The sequence below is a fragment of the Rhinolophus hipposideros genome (assembly GCF_964194185.1).
Source record: "Rhinolophus hipposideros genome assembly, chromosome: 2".
NCBI classification, from domain to species: Eukaryota; Metazoa; Chordata; class Mammalia; order Chiroptera; family Rhinolophidae; genus Rhinolophus; species Rhinolophus hipposideros.
The window spans coordinates 85571663-85592204 of record NC_138048.1 but is presented as its reverse complement, the minus strand read 5'-3'; the positions used below and the strand labels follow the sequence as shown (position 1 = coordinate 85592204).

Below are 20542 nucleotides of genomic sequence, written 5' to 3'. Positions count from 1 at the left end.
AAGGGGACTGCATCTTTATAACCCTGCTCTGACCAGTCATAGGATGTAGACTGTCCCCAGAGAGAGGAAGTGGCCTTGGGTAAGGTGACTCCCGTCAGCTGAGGACAATTCCTGAAGAGGGCTGATGGGTGAAGCCGTCATCTGGTAGCACTTCCAGTGCTCAGGGAGGAAGCCTGTCCGTCCTGAGGGAGGATCTAGGCAGAACACAACATTCACTGCCGGTAGCCGTGTCGGTATTAGATAAAGCGGTCAAAGATACAAGGTACGACTAGGGACAGTAAGCCTTCATAACGATGAAAGGTTCATTTAACCAGGAAAATACAATTCTAAATATACATTCTCCCAATAACATGATCTCAACATACATAAAGCAAAAACTGTCAGAAATATAAGAAATCCAACATAGCATGAGACTTGAACACACCTCTCACTTGGTTGGAAAATAGATAAAAATAAAAGTGCAGAAGTAGGTAAAAATCAATTAAAAATAGAAGATTTGAACTATAACAATATGCATAATAGGACACTGCAGCAATTTTAGCATATACGTTCTTTTCAAGCACACAGAATATTTACATTTCCTGGGTCGTAAAACAAGTTTCAACAAATTTTACAGGATTGAAGTTATACAGGATGAGTTCTCTAAGTTAGAAATAAGTATCAAAAATAAAATTAAGAAATACCCATTTATTTGGAATCTTAGACCTAAATACATGAAAAACTATAAAACTAGACCATTAACATAGAAGAAAATCTAGGTGATCCTGGGTTTCTAAATGACTTTTAAATACCACACCAAAAGCGTAATTAAAGAAAAAACTGGTAAGTTGAACTTCATTAAAAGACAGGAGAATGAAGAGAATCTATATGAAGAACTCTTAAAACTCAACTATTAGAAAACAACCCAATTTACAAATGGGCAAAGGTCTGGAAAACTCACCATATACCGATGACAAATAAGCATATGAAAAGATGCCCAATAGCATACATCATTAAGGAATTGCACATTAAAACCACGAGATTACCATTACACACTTATTAGAAGGGCTAAAATCCCAAACCCTGACAACACCAAACACTGGTAAGGATGTGAAGCAACACGAACTCAATTCATTGCTGGTGGGAATGCAAAAGCCACTGGGAAGAGTTTGGCAGTTTCTTATAGAACTAAATGCTTGCCATATGATGTGGCAACCACATGGCTTGCTATTTGCCCAAATGAGTTGAAAACTATGTCCACACAAAAATATGCAGCTTTATTCATAATGGCCAAAGCTTAAGATACTCAAATTCAACAACTTGGATAAAATGGATGAATTCACTGTAAACCGTAAACTACCAAAACCTCAATAGTCCTGTTAACTACTAAATATGAGATCTGACAATTAAGTTCATGAACTTGTTGCAATGATGTTGCTAACCATTTTTGATATCAGGGATTATTCATTATGAATTTGCACCAAATGGACAGTTAACTAAGTTTACTACTGGGAAGTGCTACAAAGGCTGCGTGAGAAGTTAGACGAAAGCAACCTGAACTTTTTACCAGCAATTCATAGCTCTTGCATCACGACAACGCACCAGCTCACACAGCACTGTCTGTGAGGGAGTTTTCAGCCAGTAAACAAATAACTGTATTGGAACACCCTCCCTACTCACCTGATCTGGCCCCCAGTGGCTCCTTTCTTTACCCGAAGATAAAGGAAATATTGAAAGGAAGACATTATGGTGACATTCAGGACATCAAGGGTAATATGATGACAGCTCTGATGGCCATTCCAGAAAAAGAGTTCAAAAATTGCTTTGAAGGGTGGACCAGGTGCTGGCATCAGTGCGTAACTTCCCAAGGGGAGTACTTCAAAGGTGACCATAGTGATACTCAGCAATGAGGTATGTAGCACTTTTTCTAGGATGAGTTCGCAAACTTAATTGTTTGACCTTCATACTTTGAATTCTTAATTTAAAAACTTCTGAAAAAGAAATATCCAGGTGAACATGGTTTCACTGAAGTCTTCCAAACATTTAAAGAATTAACAATTGTATACAATGTCTTCCAGAAACTACAAGAGGAAGGTGACACTTCCGTACTCATGAGGCCAGCATTACTTTCACAAAAAGAAAACTATAGACTGGTATCCCTCATAAACAGAGCAGCAAAAATCTTAAACGAAACACTACATCCAGCAATATATAAAAATAATTACACACTGCAATCAAATGGGGTTCATTCCAAGAGTGCAAGACTGGTTCAATATTTGAAAATAAATAAATGCAATCTAACATTTTAACAGATTTAATTAGAAAAATGAAAATACACAAGGTTATATAAATTGAGGGAAAAATATTTGGAAAAAGTTGAAATACGTGGGAAAGCACTCAGCAAACTAGGGCTAGAAGTCATCTTTGATATTTTACTGACCTTCAGCTGTAGGAAAAACATGGTTTATGCCATTTCTTATTTTGTTGTTATGAATGTATATTTGTCAAGTTAGGAGGATAGAACATATTTCATCCCAGTCTGTTAAATTGATGTAAACTATAAAAATATTCAGACTTCTGGTATTTAGCCTCCATTTGTATTTTTATTCCAGACCCCACTAAAATGTTTAACCATCTTTGCCTTAAAAAAACACCACACACACACACACAAATTCCAACAAACCAACAAAAAACAGGCTTCCAGGAACAATTAAAAATAATCAAATAATTTAACAAGAGAAATAGCTGTTAAAATGGGGTGAATGGAAGTGTATGACAAGTTAGGCACTGTAATACCCAAGAGGTATACAGCTAAAAGGCCAAGAAAAAGAAATCATCAAGGAATCTTTATTTCATTAAATGAAAGCTTTGCTAAAATGAATTCTATTCCTCACCAAGTTGCCTTCATTGTGTGAAGGTAACATGATACATTGTGCAAGGACTGAGAAATATATCACATTATCCTGAAAAAAAATTACTTGAAAATTCACATCAGACCATTAAAACAAGAATCAAAATTAAGAACTAGAGAAAGGGTAGTCACAATTGAAAAGAAGTCCCCTACCTCAGCAGGACAGTGGGACTCTCATCCCTAGTACGGGCTGGCTCTGCAGTGTGTCCAGGTCAGCTTCTTCCTTAGCTCCCAGGCTTTGACATCAGTCACCTAAAATGGTACAATTCTCTTCTGGCACTTGATTAGCAGTGACTTAACTCTACTGTACCAACCAACGGGAGAGAGGCATATTTTGTCATTTTCTGTGTTAACGAAATTTTCTGCCATCTCTAAAATTCAAAGAATCCTTCTCCCTCTCCCTGGTCAGACATATCCCTAATGCCCCAGTTACTTACCATATGAGGTGGAAAACCAAAACACACACACAAACAACTAAGGAAGACAGCAAAAAAGCACATGAAATATGCTCATCACTAATCATCATAGAAATACAAAATAAAACCACAACGAGCTATAACTCCACAAACCACTAAAGCTAACATAACCAAAGCAACAAGAAATAACTAAAAACACTAGTGCTGGCAAGGATTTACAAAACTTGGAACCATCGCACATTGCTGGTGTGTGTGTAAAATGATACACCTACTTTGGTAACCAGTTTGAAAGGTTTTTTACGAACAAATTTACCATATGACACAACAATCCTAATCATAGGTATTTACCCAAGAGAAATGAAAACGTATTTACACACAAACTTGTAAACACATGTTCATAGCAGCTTTATTTATAATAGCAAACTTAAAAGTCCATCAATTGGTGAATGAATAAACTGATATAACCATACAATGCAATACTACTAAATAAAACAGGAACTACTGATACATGCAGCAACATAAATATCTCAAAATATCTCAAAAGCACTGTTAAGGGAAAGCCAGACATAAAGACTACATATGATTCCATTTATTTGAAATTCTAGAAAAGGCAAAACACTAATGACCAAAGGCAAATCAATGGTTGTCAGCGGACAAAGTGGGGGCAGGAGATGGACTACAAAGGGTAACAAGGGAAATTTTTAAGTGATGGGAATGTTTTATATGAAGATTCTGGTGGTAACGATTACATGACTTTATACGTTTGACAAAATTCACAGAATAATACACTTAAATTGGCTAATTTTATTACATATAAAATAATACCTTAAAGCTTAGAGTACGGAACTATATCAAAATGGGTAACATGCTTTTTTATGTGAAATTTCTAAATATTTGACGAGGACGTATTGCTTTAAAATCATAATAAAAATGCCATTTAAAAACAACTAGTGTATTATAAATGATTACCACGATTACAATTTCATAAAATAAATATACACAAACTCAGCTAAAAACCGTAGAAGGAAAATTACGATTTACTTTGGGTAAGAGGGTACTACAATAAATTCCATCTAAAGCTTTTCTATAGTTTTCTAACTTTTAGGGTGGACTTTATTTTAAAAATGCAGTAAGAAACTCACTTGTAGTAATTGGTATAAATTTATCTAGAGCTTTTGCCCTACTTAAAGAATTAGGAAGATGTCAAAGACTCACTTTTCAAAGACACTTTCTAAAGATTATTAAGTGATTTCTTCTGTTTTTTCCATAAGTTTCCGTTTCACGGTTATTTGTTCAAGAGATTCTCAGTATCACTCACAATGGTGAGGCAAATAAATACTTTTTTCTTAATTTCATGCTTTATTCTTTAAAATGACCAAATGACAAATAGTTCTCAGCCCTGTAATTCATTTTCAATAGTAACACCCTATTTTGTAAACAAAACAAACAAAAAACTATAGATAATACTTTCAATTAAAATTTCCATCGTAATGAGCTACAGACACAAATTGGGGGTGATAATAACTGCTTAATCTCTTTGAGTAACTTCACCATTAGACAATTCTTTAGGACCATTTTCACCATTTATATGGAGACTAAATAAAGGTTTGCAAACATGGAACCAATTAACTAGTCATCTGTCTTCAGATTTTTAAAATGCTTTCTGCTAAGACCATTTTGGCCAACTGACTGTATAGTAAAAGCAAAAAAAGAGTCACACTCTTTAGAACAAACAGGACCTATTGGTCACCTTAAGGTTAGGGGCAAAACTAAAATGGTGCAATATTGTGACATGACTCAGTGCAAGAATTCAGTGAGATCCAGGTCACTTTTGGGAGACTAGCTCAGAGAATGGATTTAGGACACACCGTACATTCAAAACCTTGGAAGGCAATGATAGGTGGACACATGTTCCCAGAAATGGAAGCAGTACCAGAACCAGTGCTGTTAACAGATCATCATAGAATTATCAGTAAATCTCAGCCCTTGTAATACTCTTTTCCTTTGGTTTCTCTGCATTTACTGGAAGGCACAATATGTAGTTTCTAGGGTTTCTCTGTGCAGTATGTCCAGTACTACCATTTTTGTCAAACATTTGTGTCAAACTGTTAGATCACAAAATAAATGGTAGAAACAGAGGCCTCAGCAAACAATGCTCAATGAATAGCGTATTTCAGTGAACAAGCTTCCTGCCAAGTTACACAAAAGACCCTACCAAAAGAGGCTAAAACAATGACAGGTTGAGTTGGAGAATTCAGCAGCTCACTAGCATCATCAAGGACTCTGATCTTCCCACTGAGCCAACCTTGTGCATAAAATGGCTGCCGCAGTTCCCAGTGCCAGATTCAGACAAGACAATCTCCAAGGGGGAAAGCAGAATTTCCTCCTCTATGTCTAGTAGTGAGGAAAATTTCCCTCAGATGTTCCTGGCAGATCTCTTCTGGCCAGTGGCCAGGACAGGGTTACACAGTTGTAAGACCGTGCAGGGTCCAACATCTCTGGGCACAAGGCCGCACAGAGCAGGAACACGTGAACATAAGCAAACAAAAAAGGGAGGGACAGGATGGCTGTTGTTGGCAGCCAATAGTATTTGTCACAGCTGGATAGAGTTAAAAACATACAGTACATGTCACATTACCTTCTATTCGCGGAGAGGGTAAAATAGCACAGTATGGGGAAAAAAGTGTAATACGATAGACTATTAAAAAGTATTTTAGGGAGAAATAACTAAGATTCAGTGAGTACACTCTACGTGCCAGACACTAATCTATGCACTTGACGTATATTAACATATTCCGTCCTCACAATTGTTACCTGTATTTTCGATAAGAAAAAGTAAGCCAAGTAACTTGCCCAAGATATCTAGTAGTGGCAGAGCTGAAATTTGAACTTAGGTAGTCAGGCTCCAGACCATGTTCTCAATTGCTACATTATGCTACACAAGGTGACGTAAAAAGTATGGATGTATTCTAAAAAGATGAAAAAAAAATCAAATAAATGAAGAGGTGGAGATGTAGAAACCAAGCCAAAAAGTTAGCTGAGATTTACACACTGTACATTTTATTAAATACTGGGTTTTATTACAACAAATTAACTTCTGACAGAAGTTGCACTTAAAAAATGTGGCTGTGTTCATATTCCTACTTGACACTTTTTGGTTAACCATTCTATTTTTATTGGTTCTATACTCAGTCATTTTGGGCAGAAAAATTAATTTTAACAGAACAAAGGAATTTCTCACGTGGTATAACACTCAATATACATAAGAGGAATACTCCCAAAGTGTGGACATGACCACAACAGAGCATATGATCAGAGAGCATATTGTTTTTTATGGTATATTTATAACAGCTATATACAACATTGTGAACTCATGCACAGTTTTCACTGCCTACTGAAGGTTCCTACCTTACACATGAAAATTATTCATGTCCCAGTGTTTGGCATCTAGCCAAAAATTAAACTATGATGGAAAATGGCTGTCAAATTGGCTTTTCATACCACCACAGAAAAGTTGTCAGCTGTAATATCCATCTTGAAATCGTGGTGGCAAGTTCCTTGGAGTTGCTTTTTCCTGTGTTTTGATCAAGTCTGTAATAGCTGAGAGAACTGCACAGTCTCTGGATTTAGTGTCACTCCAGTCTACGGGATGGGGGCTTTCGATCTTCTCTTGCAAAAGGGTATCTAGTTCCTTTCTTAATTCCTAAGGTTGGAAAAATTACACAAGTTCAATAAAGGCAGATGTGCTACCAAATACTGTAATATGTAAAAGTGACTTTAGCCACTACAAGGAACTTCATAAGCTATTCTACAAAAGCCTGAAATATTCAGTGAGCAACTAACTAAAGTGCGGTTTTGAGTAGCCAACTAAAGTACAGTAAAATCTAAAAGTTCAAACTTCCAATCACACTAAGCATTTACAATTGTTGGTCTGTAACTACCTCAAAAAAATATGAATCAAATTCTCAACACTATTTTCTCTGCTGAAATACATAAAGAAATGTTTACTATAACATATATATAGCATCTGGAACAAAACCACAGACACATACTAAATTGCATGTAGATTCAGAGACAATCGTGTAAAGTCAGTCACCTTAACAAGATGTGCTATTCTTGCTGGTGACTGAAAGACAATCCATTCATCTACTGCAATAGTTTCCTGGTCGTTATCCTTCTGGATGGAAATATCACCTCCAAAGAACAAGAGACAGTATGGGGAAACTTCTGTGCAGTCATACAAGTAGATCTACAAGGAGAATTAAAGCAAATGAATACCATCAGCAGTCTGAATTACTGCCACATTAATTCAATACCACCACCAGTCTCAGTCGATTAGAATCAATCCTTTTAACATAGCTATTACCCTGTTAATGTAATTACGTACCAGTTTTGAAGAAATATCATTTTAAATGAGCCATTTTTGTTTCAATTCAAACAATAGTAGTATTCTTTAAACAAAATATTCTAAGAAAACCAAAACACTAACGAACCTGAAATTATTTTTATCTCTATGTAAACAGAATCCCACTTAATATTAGGACCAATATGCCAACAAGTTATGTGGACAGTGTAAACACCTGTATACCAGAAAATGGCAGTATTTCTTGAATGCAGCCTTTGAAAGACAATTACAAAAATCAAATAACGGTCCCAATTAATTCAAATACAAAGATCAATCATGACAGACCTGCACATTAAAAGTATAGGTTCTTTGATTAAGGAAGTTATAATTCACGTCAGAAAAAAATTGTTTTAGACAGAACGGATTTTGTTTATAATTATGAAAACTATACAATTATAAAAATACAAGGCTTATACTCAGATCTGTGATTATTTTAAGTATTTACTTACACTACTTGTTCTCATCTTGAGGTGATAGATAAGCCAGTTATAGTGAAACTCTGTTTGCTCCACATTAACGGATTTGGGATGAATAGCAACCAGCCCATCAGTTTTTGTGTAAACTTTCACCCTTTAAAAAAGTTAAAATGTAATTTGTTAAAAAAAATTCTGGGAGATTCCAAACTAATCCCTCAATCTAAAAAAATTTCAGAGATGACCTCAGTATATTTTTGCAATATAAATTTTATTTGAAAGAACATTTTTTAACAAAACATGGAAAAATATCAGCTAAATATGAATATGCTATATAAATCATAAAATCTCTTCGTGAGGTATAGTCAACCTATTAGAAAGGTGACAAAATATTCCTTAATTATGTTTATACTACACCACTGAAGGACAAAGAATGAAATAAACAGCTGAAATACTTCAGAGTGATTCAGACCAAGAGAATAGTCTTTGGTCTATTTTACTGTCAATCATAATAAAAAGTAGCCCTTAATTTACAGAATAACTGTGAAATGATCAAATAAAAAATTTCACAGGTTATGCTCACAGATAATAGAAATAAAAAATTAAGAATTTTGTTTAGAAGAGGTATTAGCTACAATTGATTTTTAGAAACCTGTTCTAAAACATATTTTAAATGTTTCACATTCATCCAAATCCCCAAATTTCAAAACAGGAATACTTAGAATAAATGTACTTTGACACAGCTCTACTTTAGCCTCGTCATTCCTATGGGTCTTTGCTTTGAGTCATAAAATTTTTACCTCAATTTGTAGGAATTTTTAATTATAATTCAACAGGGAGATATTGGTGGTTTGTTTTTAAACAGTCAATGATAATTACTTATATTAGATAAATAACAACACAAAAGCTGATAATCCATTAATTAATTCTTCCTAATTAGTTTTTAAGAGCATCTTTTTTTGTGCTTCTAGGAATCCGTAATACTTCTACCAAAATCATAAATTATAGTCATGAGACATTATTCAGAATAAAATCATAAATTATTTTACTCACTGCACAATTTAACCAATGCCACCCCGCACCCTATCTACATCACTAGAGCAGCAGAGTTTGGCCAACTTTTTCTGTACGGCAGCAGAGAGAAAATATTTTAGGCTCTGTGAGCCCTCTGATCTCTGTCGCAACTACTCAGCTCCGCTTGTATTGCAGGAAAGCAGACACCGACAGCACGTGAACAAACAGGTGTGGCTGTGTTCCAATAAAAATGTATACAGAAAGGTTTTGGCCAGTATGCCAAAATCTGCTGACCCCTGGTCTAGACCAAACCAAAGCACCAATCCAAAGAGAACTACATTCCCCACCGCCCCATAAACCCTTCCCAGAATGGCAGAAGGATATATAAAATATTTGTATTTCTGTTAAGATACCTGTCAAGTTAGGGATAGACATGAAGAAGAATTTGACAAAGTACTGATGTCAAAAAGTACTTGGATCACTTAAAGTACTGGATAATCCAGCCACGACGGTTAAAATTGATGTTACACATTATCTTATACATGAGAATAAGGTTTCTGAGCATCAGCATTTTTGACATATGGAATAATTTGTTGTAGGCGGTTGTCCTCTGCATTACTGAATAACTAAGAGCACCCCTGGCCTCTAGCGACTAGAGGTATTCCCTAGTGGTATTCCCTCAGTTATAACAATCACAAATGTCTCCAGAGACTGTCAAATGTCCCGAGGGGCAAAAGCATCCCATTTGAGAACGACTGCCCTAGAATGATGTTTGTGCTTTGAGGTCTATATTTTTTGTTTATAATCATAGGGTATACAACTTTATTTACTTAATACCAGTTCAAATATTTTATGCTACCACACAATAGCTGTTTCATATGCCCACCTAACAGAAATGACATATAATGTGGCATTATGAAACCATAATTTTCCCATTGCTACTAGACATCTACGTGCATGTTGTTAACAATAATAACTTTTAAAAAAATTTTGGAATTACATGCTTAGGACATATGCCTGAAATTAAAATACTCACTTGAAAAATCCACTGGGCCGGTGACTATTTTAAAGATAGTTGGTACATAATTCTAATCTAGGGTAACCTCCAAATGGGTGGCAACAATTCACACATCACTCGCAATCTGTGACTTTCAGTTTCTGTTTTCTCACTAGCTCATTTACTAGGCAAACATGCCTCGTTGTTCTCTCCAATTACTACTGAGGCTGACTCTATTTGTACACATCTTTAAGTTATACTTTATTTTTCAAAATAGTGAAATCACAATTTTATTCAGAGATAAATTATGAAACGATCCATTTTATAAGAGAGGAAGAAAATCCTAAAGCAAAACAATTCTAAGCAATGTCCATCAAGGCACTGGATTTTAATAGCTGGCTTACTTTTCTCATATTTACACTGCTATGATATTTGACTAACATTCTTTGTGAATAATGGGTGACGGAGAGCTGATTCAGGGACATGATGGGAAAGCGATGCCACTGTTAAACAGTTTGCCTTCTCTTAAATGCTCGAAGGTACAGAACAAGAATATGGCCCAGACTACAACTAAGAACAAATGTATAACATAAGCCCTGTTGCATTACAAGATTTCAAAAGTTTAAGGACAGAATTACAAAGAATTCATAATAATCTTCAATGCTTACATTTTTCTTTTTTTACCCAAATTTAGTCGGATTTTAGCAACTTTGGGATACAAACCAGCACAGATGACAGCTTTAATTATCTTCTCATTATCTATTAGGAGTGGGAAGGTAAAGAAAAAATAGTAAAATACTGATACAATGGACAATAGTAGCAAGTTATTTACATCACATTTTCTGTTTTACCTGAATTTATATTAGATTTTGGATCTTTAGGATTTCTACTGCTTATAAATCCAGCTCCAAGAAGATGCTCAGCAAACTGCCCTTTCATGTTATACAGCATCTAAGGAGCAATGGTAACAAACAGAACTAAAATACCTTTCACAGATTTATGGGTATTATAAAGCATACACTCACTTGTAAGTATAGCTATAAGCTTTCCCTGCTTTATGAAATACTTTTGAAAAACTGTGATGTTTTAGATAGAGCAGGGGTTGATAAAAACTACAAAATTTATAAAAATCTGTTTTTGTCAATAACGTTTTATTGGAACACAATCACACCCATTCATCCATATGTTATCTATGGTCGCATTGTACTGTGTCTGAGGTGAGTGATTGCAACAGAAACCTTATAGACGTAAGCCTAAAAGTTATCGTGTTCTTTTACAGAAAAAGTTTGCTTATTGTAGGAAATAACCACTACTTTTATGGATTACTCCATTTTTCAAAAAGACTAATATAATTTTCAACATTGTTCTCCACCTCATATTTCTAAAAAAATACAGAAAAGCATAAAGAAAATAACCAAAATCCATATTTCTATTACTGAGAATTAGTTACTGTTGTGTACTGACAAAAAAAAACTTAAGGCCTGTTTTTCGTTGTTATTTTCAAGAAAAATCACTATTCGGTTAAAAAAGATGCAAGGCTCCTTAAATAAAGCATTCAATTAATATAAAAAATATACATAAAGCAACTTCCCTAAATTCAATACTGTCAGAAAAATCATTACGAAATAATACTGTACTTACTTATTATGTATATACTGACAGAAGAATTAGAAATGCTATCCTAACAATGGGGTAAAAGTATAGGAGCTGTTTTATAGAAGTATTAAAATTGATTCTATCCGATGTTCACTGTAGTTTTATTTACGGTGGCCAAGACATGGAAACAACCAAAGCGTCCTTCGATAAATGATTAGATAAAGAAGATGTGGTATATATACACAATGGAATACTATTCTGCCATAAGAAAAGATGAAACAGTGCCATTTGTGACCACATGGATGGATCTTGAGATTATCATACTGAGCAAAGTAAGTCAGACAGAAAAAGTAGAGAACCATATTTTACTGATAATGTGGGATATAAAACTGAAAGCAGCAAAGGAACAAGACAAACAAATAAGAACTCATAAACAGACAATAGTTTAGTGGTTACCAGAGGGTAAAAGGGGAGGGGAGTGGTAGATGAAGGTAAATGGGGTCAAATACATGGTGATGGAAAGAGAACTGACTCTGGGTGGTGAACACACAATGTGAGATATAGATGATGTATTACAGAATTGTACACCTGAAACCTATGTAACTTTACTAACCACTGTCACCCCAATAAACTTTAATAAAAAATAAGTAAGTCAGGTTCAATTTAAAGAAAGTTAAATAGACAGAAATGAAACTGAACTAGATAAATCTCACATTTTCATAATCACTAGAGGGTGCCAAAAATATGTATATACATTTTAAGAAAGGAAAACTCTGTATTAATTGTAATACTCAATATATACAGGCAACAAAAGATGAATACAAGTCACGTTTGACTTCTAAAATTACAAAGGTGCTCAAAGTGGTTACCACCAGAGTCCAGACACTTCTGATTATGGCAAACTACTGCTTGAGCATAGATAAATATCTCTTAAAATGTGTATACATTTTTTGACACCCCTGGTATTTAATGAAGCATCTTTGTAAGCTTGAAATGAGATTATGATACATAAAGTTGGTTATATTTAAATGCATCTTCCTTTTATGAACTGTGTGTTTTGAGTTTCCCCACCTGATTTCTTATAACTGACTCTCTAGGTTAACTCCTGGCTTTTATTACCATTTTTTTTACTGTTCAGAATAATAACCTTTACAGTACATTCTGTATCCATAATTCTTGTTTTGTATTTGTTCTGTGTTTAAATAATTTCAGTGCATACCACCAGTTGACTTAGCATGCATGCTCCATCCCTGAATTCTTTTTGATTCATCTCTTAATAGCATTTCACTGTCACTGAGTTTTTCAAGAACAGCTCATGGGTGTCATATTTCAAGTGCTTTCTTGAATGCCTGTCCTTTGTCTTTATACTTGAATTAATATCTTGACTGATTATAGTATGCTCAAGTAACACTTGGATTCAGCTATCTTTTCATACTTGTGGTTCATTTCATTTTTCCTTTTTCAGGAAAATGTTATACCTCTTTGAATAAATATTCAATTACACGTGAATCTTCCAAGTGTAGACACTTATAATCTTCAGGATGGATCAATCCTGTCTTACTGTCTACAAGTTTTTTACTTATTGCTTTAACGTTTTTCTTTTGCAGCTGCATCTATAAACTGTGATTATGTCAAGCCTTTCTTCTATGGCAACAATATGCTTTAAAAGGGTGTCCACTTTGTTCCTTGCAAATCTTTTCGTCTTAAAATTTTCTTAGCTCAGCACTCTTCATTCATTGGGTTGGTTTATTTTCTTATTTTTGTTTTTCTGAATTCATATTCTTAAACTGTTCCTTACTATAAAGCAGTTGTAAAGTATTTCCTGTTGAGATATGCTGTGTTCAATTCCTCTTATCCTTTGGCTATAGTAGGTGTCAGAGATGTCACAACCCTTCTTTTAATTTAGTTAATGTTTGGGCATTTTTAATTAAATATGCTGGATTCTGGATTCTTTTAACCTCTTATAGATTTGTTAAATGTCCAGAAGCCACACATGCGTAATGAGGAATAATAAGGGTATTCGCCTTCACAATGGCTTGAGATCACTTCTCCAATTCAGTGCGTCTGTCCTCTGTGTTATTTTCTTCCATTTCACAAATACTGCCTGTCCAGCGTTTTCTCATTACAGTTAATCAGTTAAAGACAAAGATACCGATCCAAAAGTTAAAGCAAAGATAGTTAAAAACAGATTTTAGGAGTATTAGTGAAAATTTTCAGGTTGAATCGTCATAATGTCAAGTAGAGGATGGTGCAGGAACAGTAACTGAGACTTACTGTGTTTTCTTGATATATTATAGACTCTTGTGTCTTTTCTTAGCTATTGGTATTTTGCTTATTACATTATTCATCTTTTCTTGGTTTGCTGCATTTGATTTAATAAAGATTACTTCTATTTTGCATAAGGATTCAACTTCATAAGACAAACTCACACCTTTAACTTTTTGCCACAGATCTAAGTGTACAAAATGTACACACACACACACACACACACACACACACTAATATAACATATGAAGATCACTTCAGAACATTCACCATTACCTGCAGTGTGTTTGAAGACAGAAAATATTCCCAGCAATAGTCTTTTTCATATCTGAAACCACGTTGCCTGGCTTTTTCCCAGCCCTATGGGGCAAAGAAATGAAAAAAACTATACCGTTCCCCAAAGCAAGGATTACTTATTTGTTTGTTTTCATTTAGGTAATAATTTAATCTACTGACATTTCTTTTGTAAAAAGGCCAAAGAATTCTAAAATTTACACACACAAAAAATAAAACTCCCCAGAATCCTACTTAAGAGATAACCACCACTAACTGAATTTCCCCACCTTTCTATAAATAAGTATGTTATATGTAGTAATATATTGTGTATTTTATACAAAATGGCATACTATAATAATATAGTAATCAAAACAAGCATTCTGTTGAACAAATTTCAATGCTATTATTTATTTTTCAACTTCACAAATATGAATTTTCATCTTTTTATTTTAGCTAGAGGAAGACGAAAATGGGGAAAAAGTAATACTGAATGAACTTAAAGGGAAAAAACATATAAACTTTCCCCTAATATGCAGTATAAAACTGAGTCTAGAACTATAGTAAAAAGATGCTTTCTTGATAAACTAAATTACATTTATATTTTGCAAAGATGGGTGATAAATGTTTATCCTCAGATAAGCCTAGCTTTTGGGAGCAGAAAATGTCCCTCTATTCTGAATAATGTACAAGATTATACTACTCTATGAAAATGTTAAATCTGAATATAGGTATAGTTTATTAATGAACAAAGAGACCTTCTGTCATGAATGTCAGTAAGATACAAATGAATGTCAAATAAAATTTTTAAATAAATTGTTCACTTGTTCTATTATCAAAATACAAACATAAACTTCTTTTCCAAAAGGGTAAATGTAATAAGCTATTACAATGTTAATATTTTTAATGTTAATATTTTTAACATATTTGTTAATATTTTTTTAAACATTTACTTGATTTTAAACGTTCACATCTCACTTAGCAATTTACTCCTGATAGCTATATAATATCTATATAATATAGATTTTAAAGAGTTAAATGTTATCAGCTTTTCACTTAAATAAATGTCACAATCCAGAACAAGTTATTTTTCACCTCAAATGCATTCACAACTGTCAGGTGGTCACTTTTAGAATCCTTTGCCAATTCCTTTCTTCTTGCATCTGCAACCTTTTCTTTCCCCTTAAAAAATAAAGAAAAGGCAACTTAAATTGTTCTGATAATAGAGTGTTCTAATAAAAAGCTAATGAAAACTGGATCTAAGCAACAATTATTCTGTGTATATAAAAATGCCCAGCCTTTTCTTTGTATCTTTCTTACCAATGGAATCACAAAGGGATCTTTGAAGCTGAGACTAGCAGCAATGGTGAGTACTGGGTCTAAGCAACAGAACAGAGCTCCAAAAAGAATCATTTTTCCAATGTGTGGTTCAACTGGTAATCGTGCTAAGTGGACCCCAAGTGGTGTCAATTCTTCTTGTTTATCCAAAGCGTTCTGTAAAGGAAAGATTTATATTTAAAACTTGCCTTGTAAAGCATCACACTCAAAGTTAATTTTAGTTTGCTTAAAACAGAAAAAAAGAGGCCACTCCTCACTCTTAAGCCCAAATGCCCTAATATTTAAGATTGTTCATCAGTTTTAGTTTTCTTTATCGAAACATAAGTTTTGAGGTCAGCAAAAGTTAAACTTGTATAAATAAAAACTAAATTCATCTGTATCTCGGCTTTACTATAAATGTTAGGAGAGAAGTGGCACATTAGAAAACCTTCAATTGAATAAAGAAAATCACTCACAAGAGCAAGAGTTTGGAAAAAATATAACAAACAAAAAACTCAGAGAATATTATATATCGATTCCAGTATTAATAGTTTAGGAGGCATAAGACAGGAAGGCAAGAGATAACCCTATATAGAGGACCCTGAAAAATGGGGGTGACTTCTCTTCTGATTACCTAGATAATTTGGTCCAATCTTTCTACTGAGCATAGCTAGCAAAGCTTCTTGAAGACACAGAGGAGTTAACAAAAGAATTACAAGTCTAGGATCTGAGGAATGACAGAAGTCCAGGAAGTGACCCCAATGTTAGGGCTTTGTTTCCCTGGAAGAAGCAACATAAATCCTCCATGGTGGAAATGACCATCACCCCAGGCTCCAAATTTTTATCTACAAAGAACTTGGTAGATAGAATGTCCAGTATACAATTAAAATAACCAGGTATACAGGAAAATATGAACAAAAAGAAATAAAATAAAAATCCCATATGTGTCCCATCAGGCTCCTACTAAATGTGTCCCATTAGACTCCTACTAAACATTTATGGAGGAAATAACCCTGATCTTACAAAAACTTTCAGAAAATAAAAAAAGAAAAAGTATGTAATATTACCAATTTGTTTTTTGAACCTAGCATAATCTTGGTACCTAAACTTGAGAGGGACATTTGGAAAAAGGAAAACTAATGAATAATCTTATGCATGAGAAACCCAAAACAAAATAATGGCAAATCAAATCCCAGAAAGTTAGGTTTGCTTCAGGAATGAAAGTTGGTTTAACCTTTAGAAAAAAAAAAAAAATCAATGTAATTCAAAACATTACAAATTAAACAAGAAAATCATATCATAATCTCATTAGAGACAGAAAAGGTGTTTGATAAAAATCAATTATCCCTGCATGACAGAAATCTCTAAGTAAACTAAGAATAGAAACTTCCTTAACTTGTTAGTTTCTACAAAAAAAACTTCAACATGCTCAATGAATTGTTGACAGCTTTCTCTTTGAGAAAAAGAACACATTATCATACCACTTCTGCTCAACATTTTACTAGAGGTCCTAGATGACTGGAAATAAATAAAATAAATAAAATTGTAATTATATATAGATGTGACTGTGCAGAAAAAAATCTATATCTAAGTATTAGAATAAGTGGGTTTCACAACACTGATGAATATAAGGTTAATATTCAAAAACCAATGTCACTTATGTATACCAGACTTACAAGAAAATGAAAAATTAAAATGTTAGGGTAGAATCCAAAAAAAAACAAGTAACCAAAAAATAAATCTTTATGAAAGCTCTATAAAACCCCTACACAGAGAGCAATGAAATGCTGAGAAAGATTACATACCTAAATAAATGGGATAGATAATGTTCTGGTTTGCTAAGACTCAATATTGTAATTAAGGCAGTGTAGCACCAGCTCAAGATAGAAATACAGACCAACAGAGTAGAACAGGACCTACAGACACTAGATCTATGGCAAAGGCTGCAGAACAAAGAAGAGAGGACAGACTTTTCTGTAGTGTTCGGTCAACTGAACTACATATGTAAACTGATCTACATAAGTAAAAACTTTGGACTCCTAGCTCCCCTCTTACCTCCCAACCCCCACACACATCAATTGCAAAGGATTATATAGCTAAGTGTGAAAAACAAAATAGTAAAATTAAAACAATATATATATATATCTTTGTGACTCCAGGGTAAAGACTGACTAAAGGATAAGAAGCAATAATAGCAAAGAAAAAGACTGAGACATTTGACTACATTAAAATTAGGAATTTGTTTATTAAAGCACTATGAAAAAGTAAAAAGGTAAAAATATAAACATGTGCAATACACAGCTGACAAAAGGCTCAGATCAAGAGTAAACAGGAAGTATATAATGATCTCTTCCAACCTAACAGAAAAACAGGCATCAATAATTTATATAAAAGAGTCTATCCAAATGGGCAATTAACCATGAGAAGCTGCTCACAAATTCAATAGTCAGGGTAATGCAAATTAAAACCACAAAACTACTATATACCTACCAGCATGCTTAGAATTAAAGATTACCTAGGGTGGTGATGCTAGACCAATGTGAACTCTCACCTACCAGCACCAGTGGCACAGGTAGGAGTGTAAAGTGGTTCCACAACTTTGGAAAACTGCTAGGTGTTACCTACCAAAGTTGATATCTCTGTCTCTCTCTCTCTCTCTCTCTCTCTGTCTCTCTCTCTCTCTCTCTCTCTCTCTCTCTCTCTCTCTCTCTCTCTCACTCTCTCTCTCTCTCTCTCTCACACACACACAATATACCCATGACCCAGTGAATTCACTCCTAAGCATATACCCATGAGATATACTTAAACATGTGTACCAAGAAATACCGAATATTTAAGAATATTCTTACCAGCATTATATGTAATGGCCTCAAATTGTAAATAACCAAAATGTCTTTCAGTAGTCATATAACAAAGTACGGTAAAGAAATAAAAATGAATGAACTACAACTAAAAGCAATAATGCAGCTCAATCTCACAATGTTAAGTGAAAGAATCCAGAACCCTGTTCCCCCCTCCAAACCCCTACCCCACATCCTGTGAGAGTTCATGTAAATTTCACAAATTAGGCCAAATTAAACTGAGCTCTTTATAGAGATGTGCACTTGTATCATAAAACCACCAAGAAAAACAAGCAAAATATTACCATTACAGGCATGATCGAGGTTATCTTTAGGACTGAGGGGCAGTGATCAGGAGAGGAGCAGGTAGGCTTTTAGGATACTGGGAATGTTCTTCTTAACATAGTAATGATGACATAATGCTCACTTTGTGATAAATCATTAACCTGGGCATGTTTGCTTTGCTCACTTATCCTGTATAGGCATACAGTATTTCAGAATAAAAAGCCGTGTTTTTTTGTTTTTTTAAAACTGGCCTCTCGACCCTACTACTGGCAAGGATTTTCTGGCCTTCTCATGATTTTGTTGCTGCAAATTGCTTACAGTGGCTCTTCAATTCAGTTGGGAGAGGGGAAGTCATCCCACTCAGGTCTCAGAGTCAAACTATCCTCTAGTTAGTTGTCCATCTCTACCATAAATAATAAGTTTATTCTCAGCACCACCGAGCTTTCCAGAGCTATATTCTATTAGACAAAAGTGGAGGGGACAGAAGTCACTAGTAAAACTGTACTACTTACTAAAATACCGGGAACCTCACTAAATCTAATATATATTCCAACAAGGGTTAGATAATATACAATGCTTTCTCATTTAAATTTATTAGAGCTATTGCGATGTTCTGATATGGGCCAAATTCTCAAACTAGTCTGCATGAATGGCTCAAATAAAACTGAAGTATGCAAAACACATTTTTGGCATCCTCTAACCCAGCACTAATCCACTTGCAGCCATGTCAGAAATGTTGTTTCTGAGCTGTCCCTTACATATAGCCCTAAGTCACATGTGCCTATCGAGCACATAAAATGTGTGTATGTGACTGAAATACTGAACTTGTAATTGATAATTCAAATTTTAATAGTCACATGTGGCTGGTGGCTCCCATACTAGACAGCACGGATCTAACCTCTTTCTCTCCAGCCTGGGCACTCTACTCAGTACCTTCTTCCTCACTAGGCACAACTCAAAGCCAGTCCTGTGCCTCCTCACAGCATGGTCTTGGGCAGGAATGCCTACCAACCAAACGTAACACACTGGAACAAGTTACTCAAAACACTGATTTCATGAAAAAGAAACTAAGGAAAAAAATCTGTAAGAATAAAATGACAGGTAGGGGAACATGATATTTTGGAGAATAGCCACCTGTTAAAAATATAAGAGTTGCCTTTTTAACATGTCCATACTGTCATCAAGTTACTTAGATTTGACAGAAGCTCTAACAACATTACAGCAATCAGAAAGTGTAGAGTAAAGCAACCAAATTCATTTCAAGAATACAAATAAAGACAGAGACCTGTAATTCAAAGATTTCAAAATGTTATGTAACTTTAAATCAGACCTACAATGAAAAATACTGTGTAGAAAGGGCCCAGTTACATAAGAACATCACAAAGGTATCAATTTATACCTTTCTAATTCGTATTTCATAAACTAACCTGAAAAACCAAGTAGTGTATTAAATTTGGCACTGAGCAAAATTGCAGTAATGAGAGTAAATATAACATAATTAGCTGGCTTACATGCTCTAACACTCTATATCTAAGTTAGAATTTAAAAAAACAAGTTTACCAGTTCCATCAGGTGTTTTATGGAGAGTGACACTGCTTCATTTGATGGTGGATCCATTAACCTGCTCAGAAAATGAGCAATTCCACCTAGCCTTAAAATCTGGGGAGAGACAAATATAATTAAACATGTATCATATATTGACATAACAGCTTAGTCTTCCTGTGTCACTCACTCGAGTCAAGCATCAAATCTACCGTGTTTCCCTGAAAACAAGACCAGGTCTTATATTAGTATTTGCTCCAAAAGATGTATTAAGGTGTATTTTCAGGGG

At 34.4% G+C, this 20542-nt stretch overlaps 1 protein-coding gene across 1 annotated transcript in view; it reads right to left on the bottom strand.

The window, feature by feature from the left end:
• Positions 1 to 3688: 3688 nt before the first annotated feature.
• DHX36 (DEAH-box helicase 36) overlaps positions 3689 to 20542 on the bottom strand; it is a 42887-nt gene continuing 26033 nt past the window's right edge. Inside the window, exons 17-25 of the mRNA XM_081029760.1 lie at positions 20272 to 20370; positions 15590 to 15763; positions 15365 to 15451; positions 14273 to 14356; positions 10987 to 11086; positions 10804 to 10894; positions 8161 to 8281; positions 7403 to 7555; positions 3689 to 7009 (exon numbers count right to left, since the gene is read on the bottom strand). Of these exons, the coding sequence (XP_080885886.1) occupies positions 6824 to 7009; positions 7403 to 7555; positions 8161 to 8281; positions 10804 to 10894; positions 10987 to 11086; positions 14273 to 14356; positions 15365 to 15451; positions 15590 to 15763; positions 20272 to 20370 (1095 nt within the window). The 3' untranslated portion in view covers positions 3689 to 6823. The remainder of the gene's footprint in view (positions 7010 to 7402; positions 7556 to 8160; positions 8282 to 10803; positions 10895 to 10986; positions 11087 to 14272; positions 14357 to 15364; positions 15452 to 15589; positions 15764 to 20271; positions 20371 to 20542) is intronic.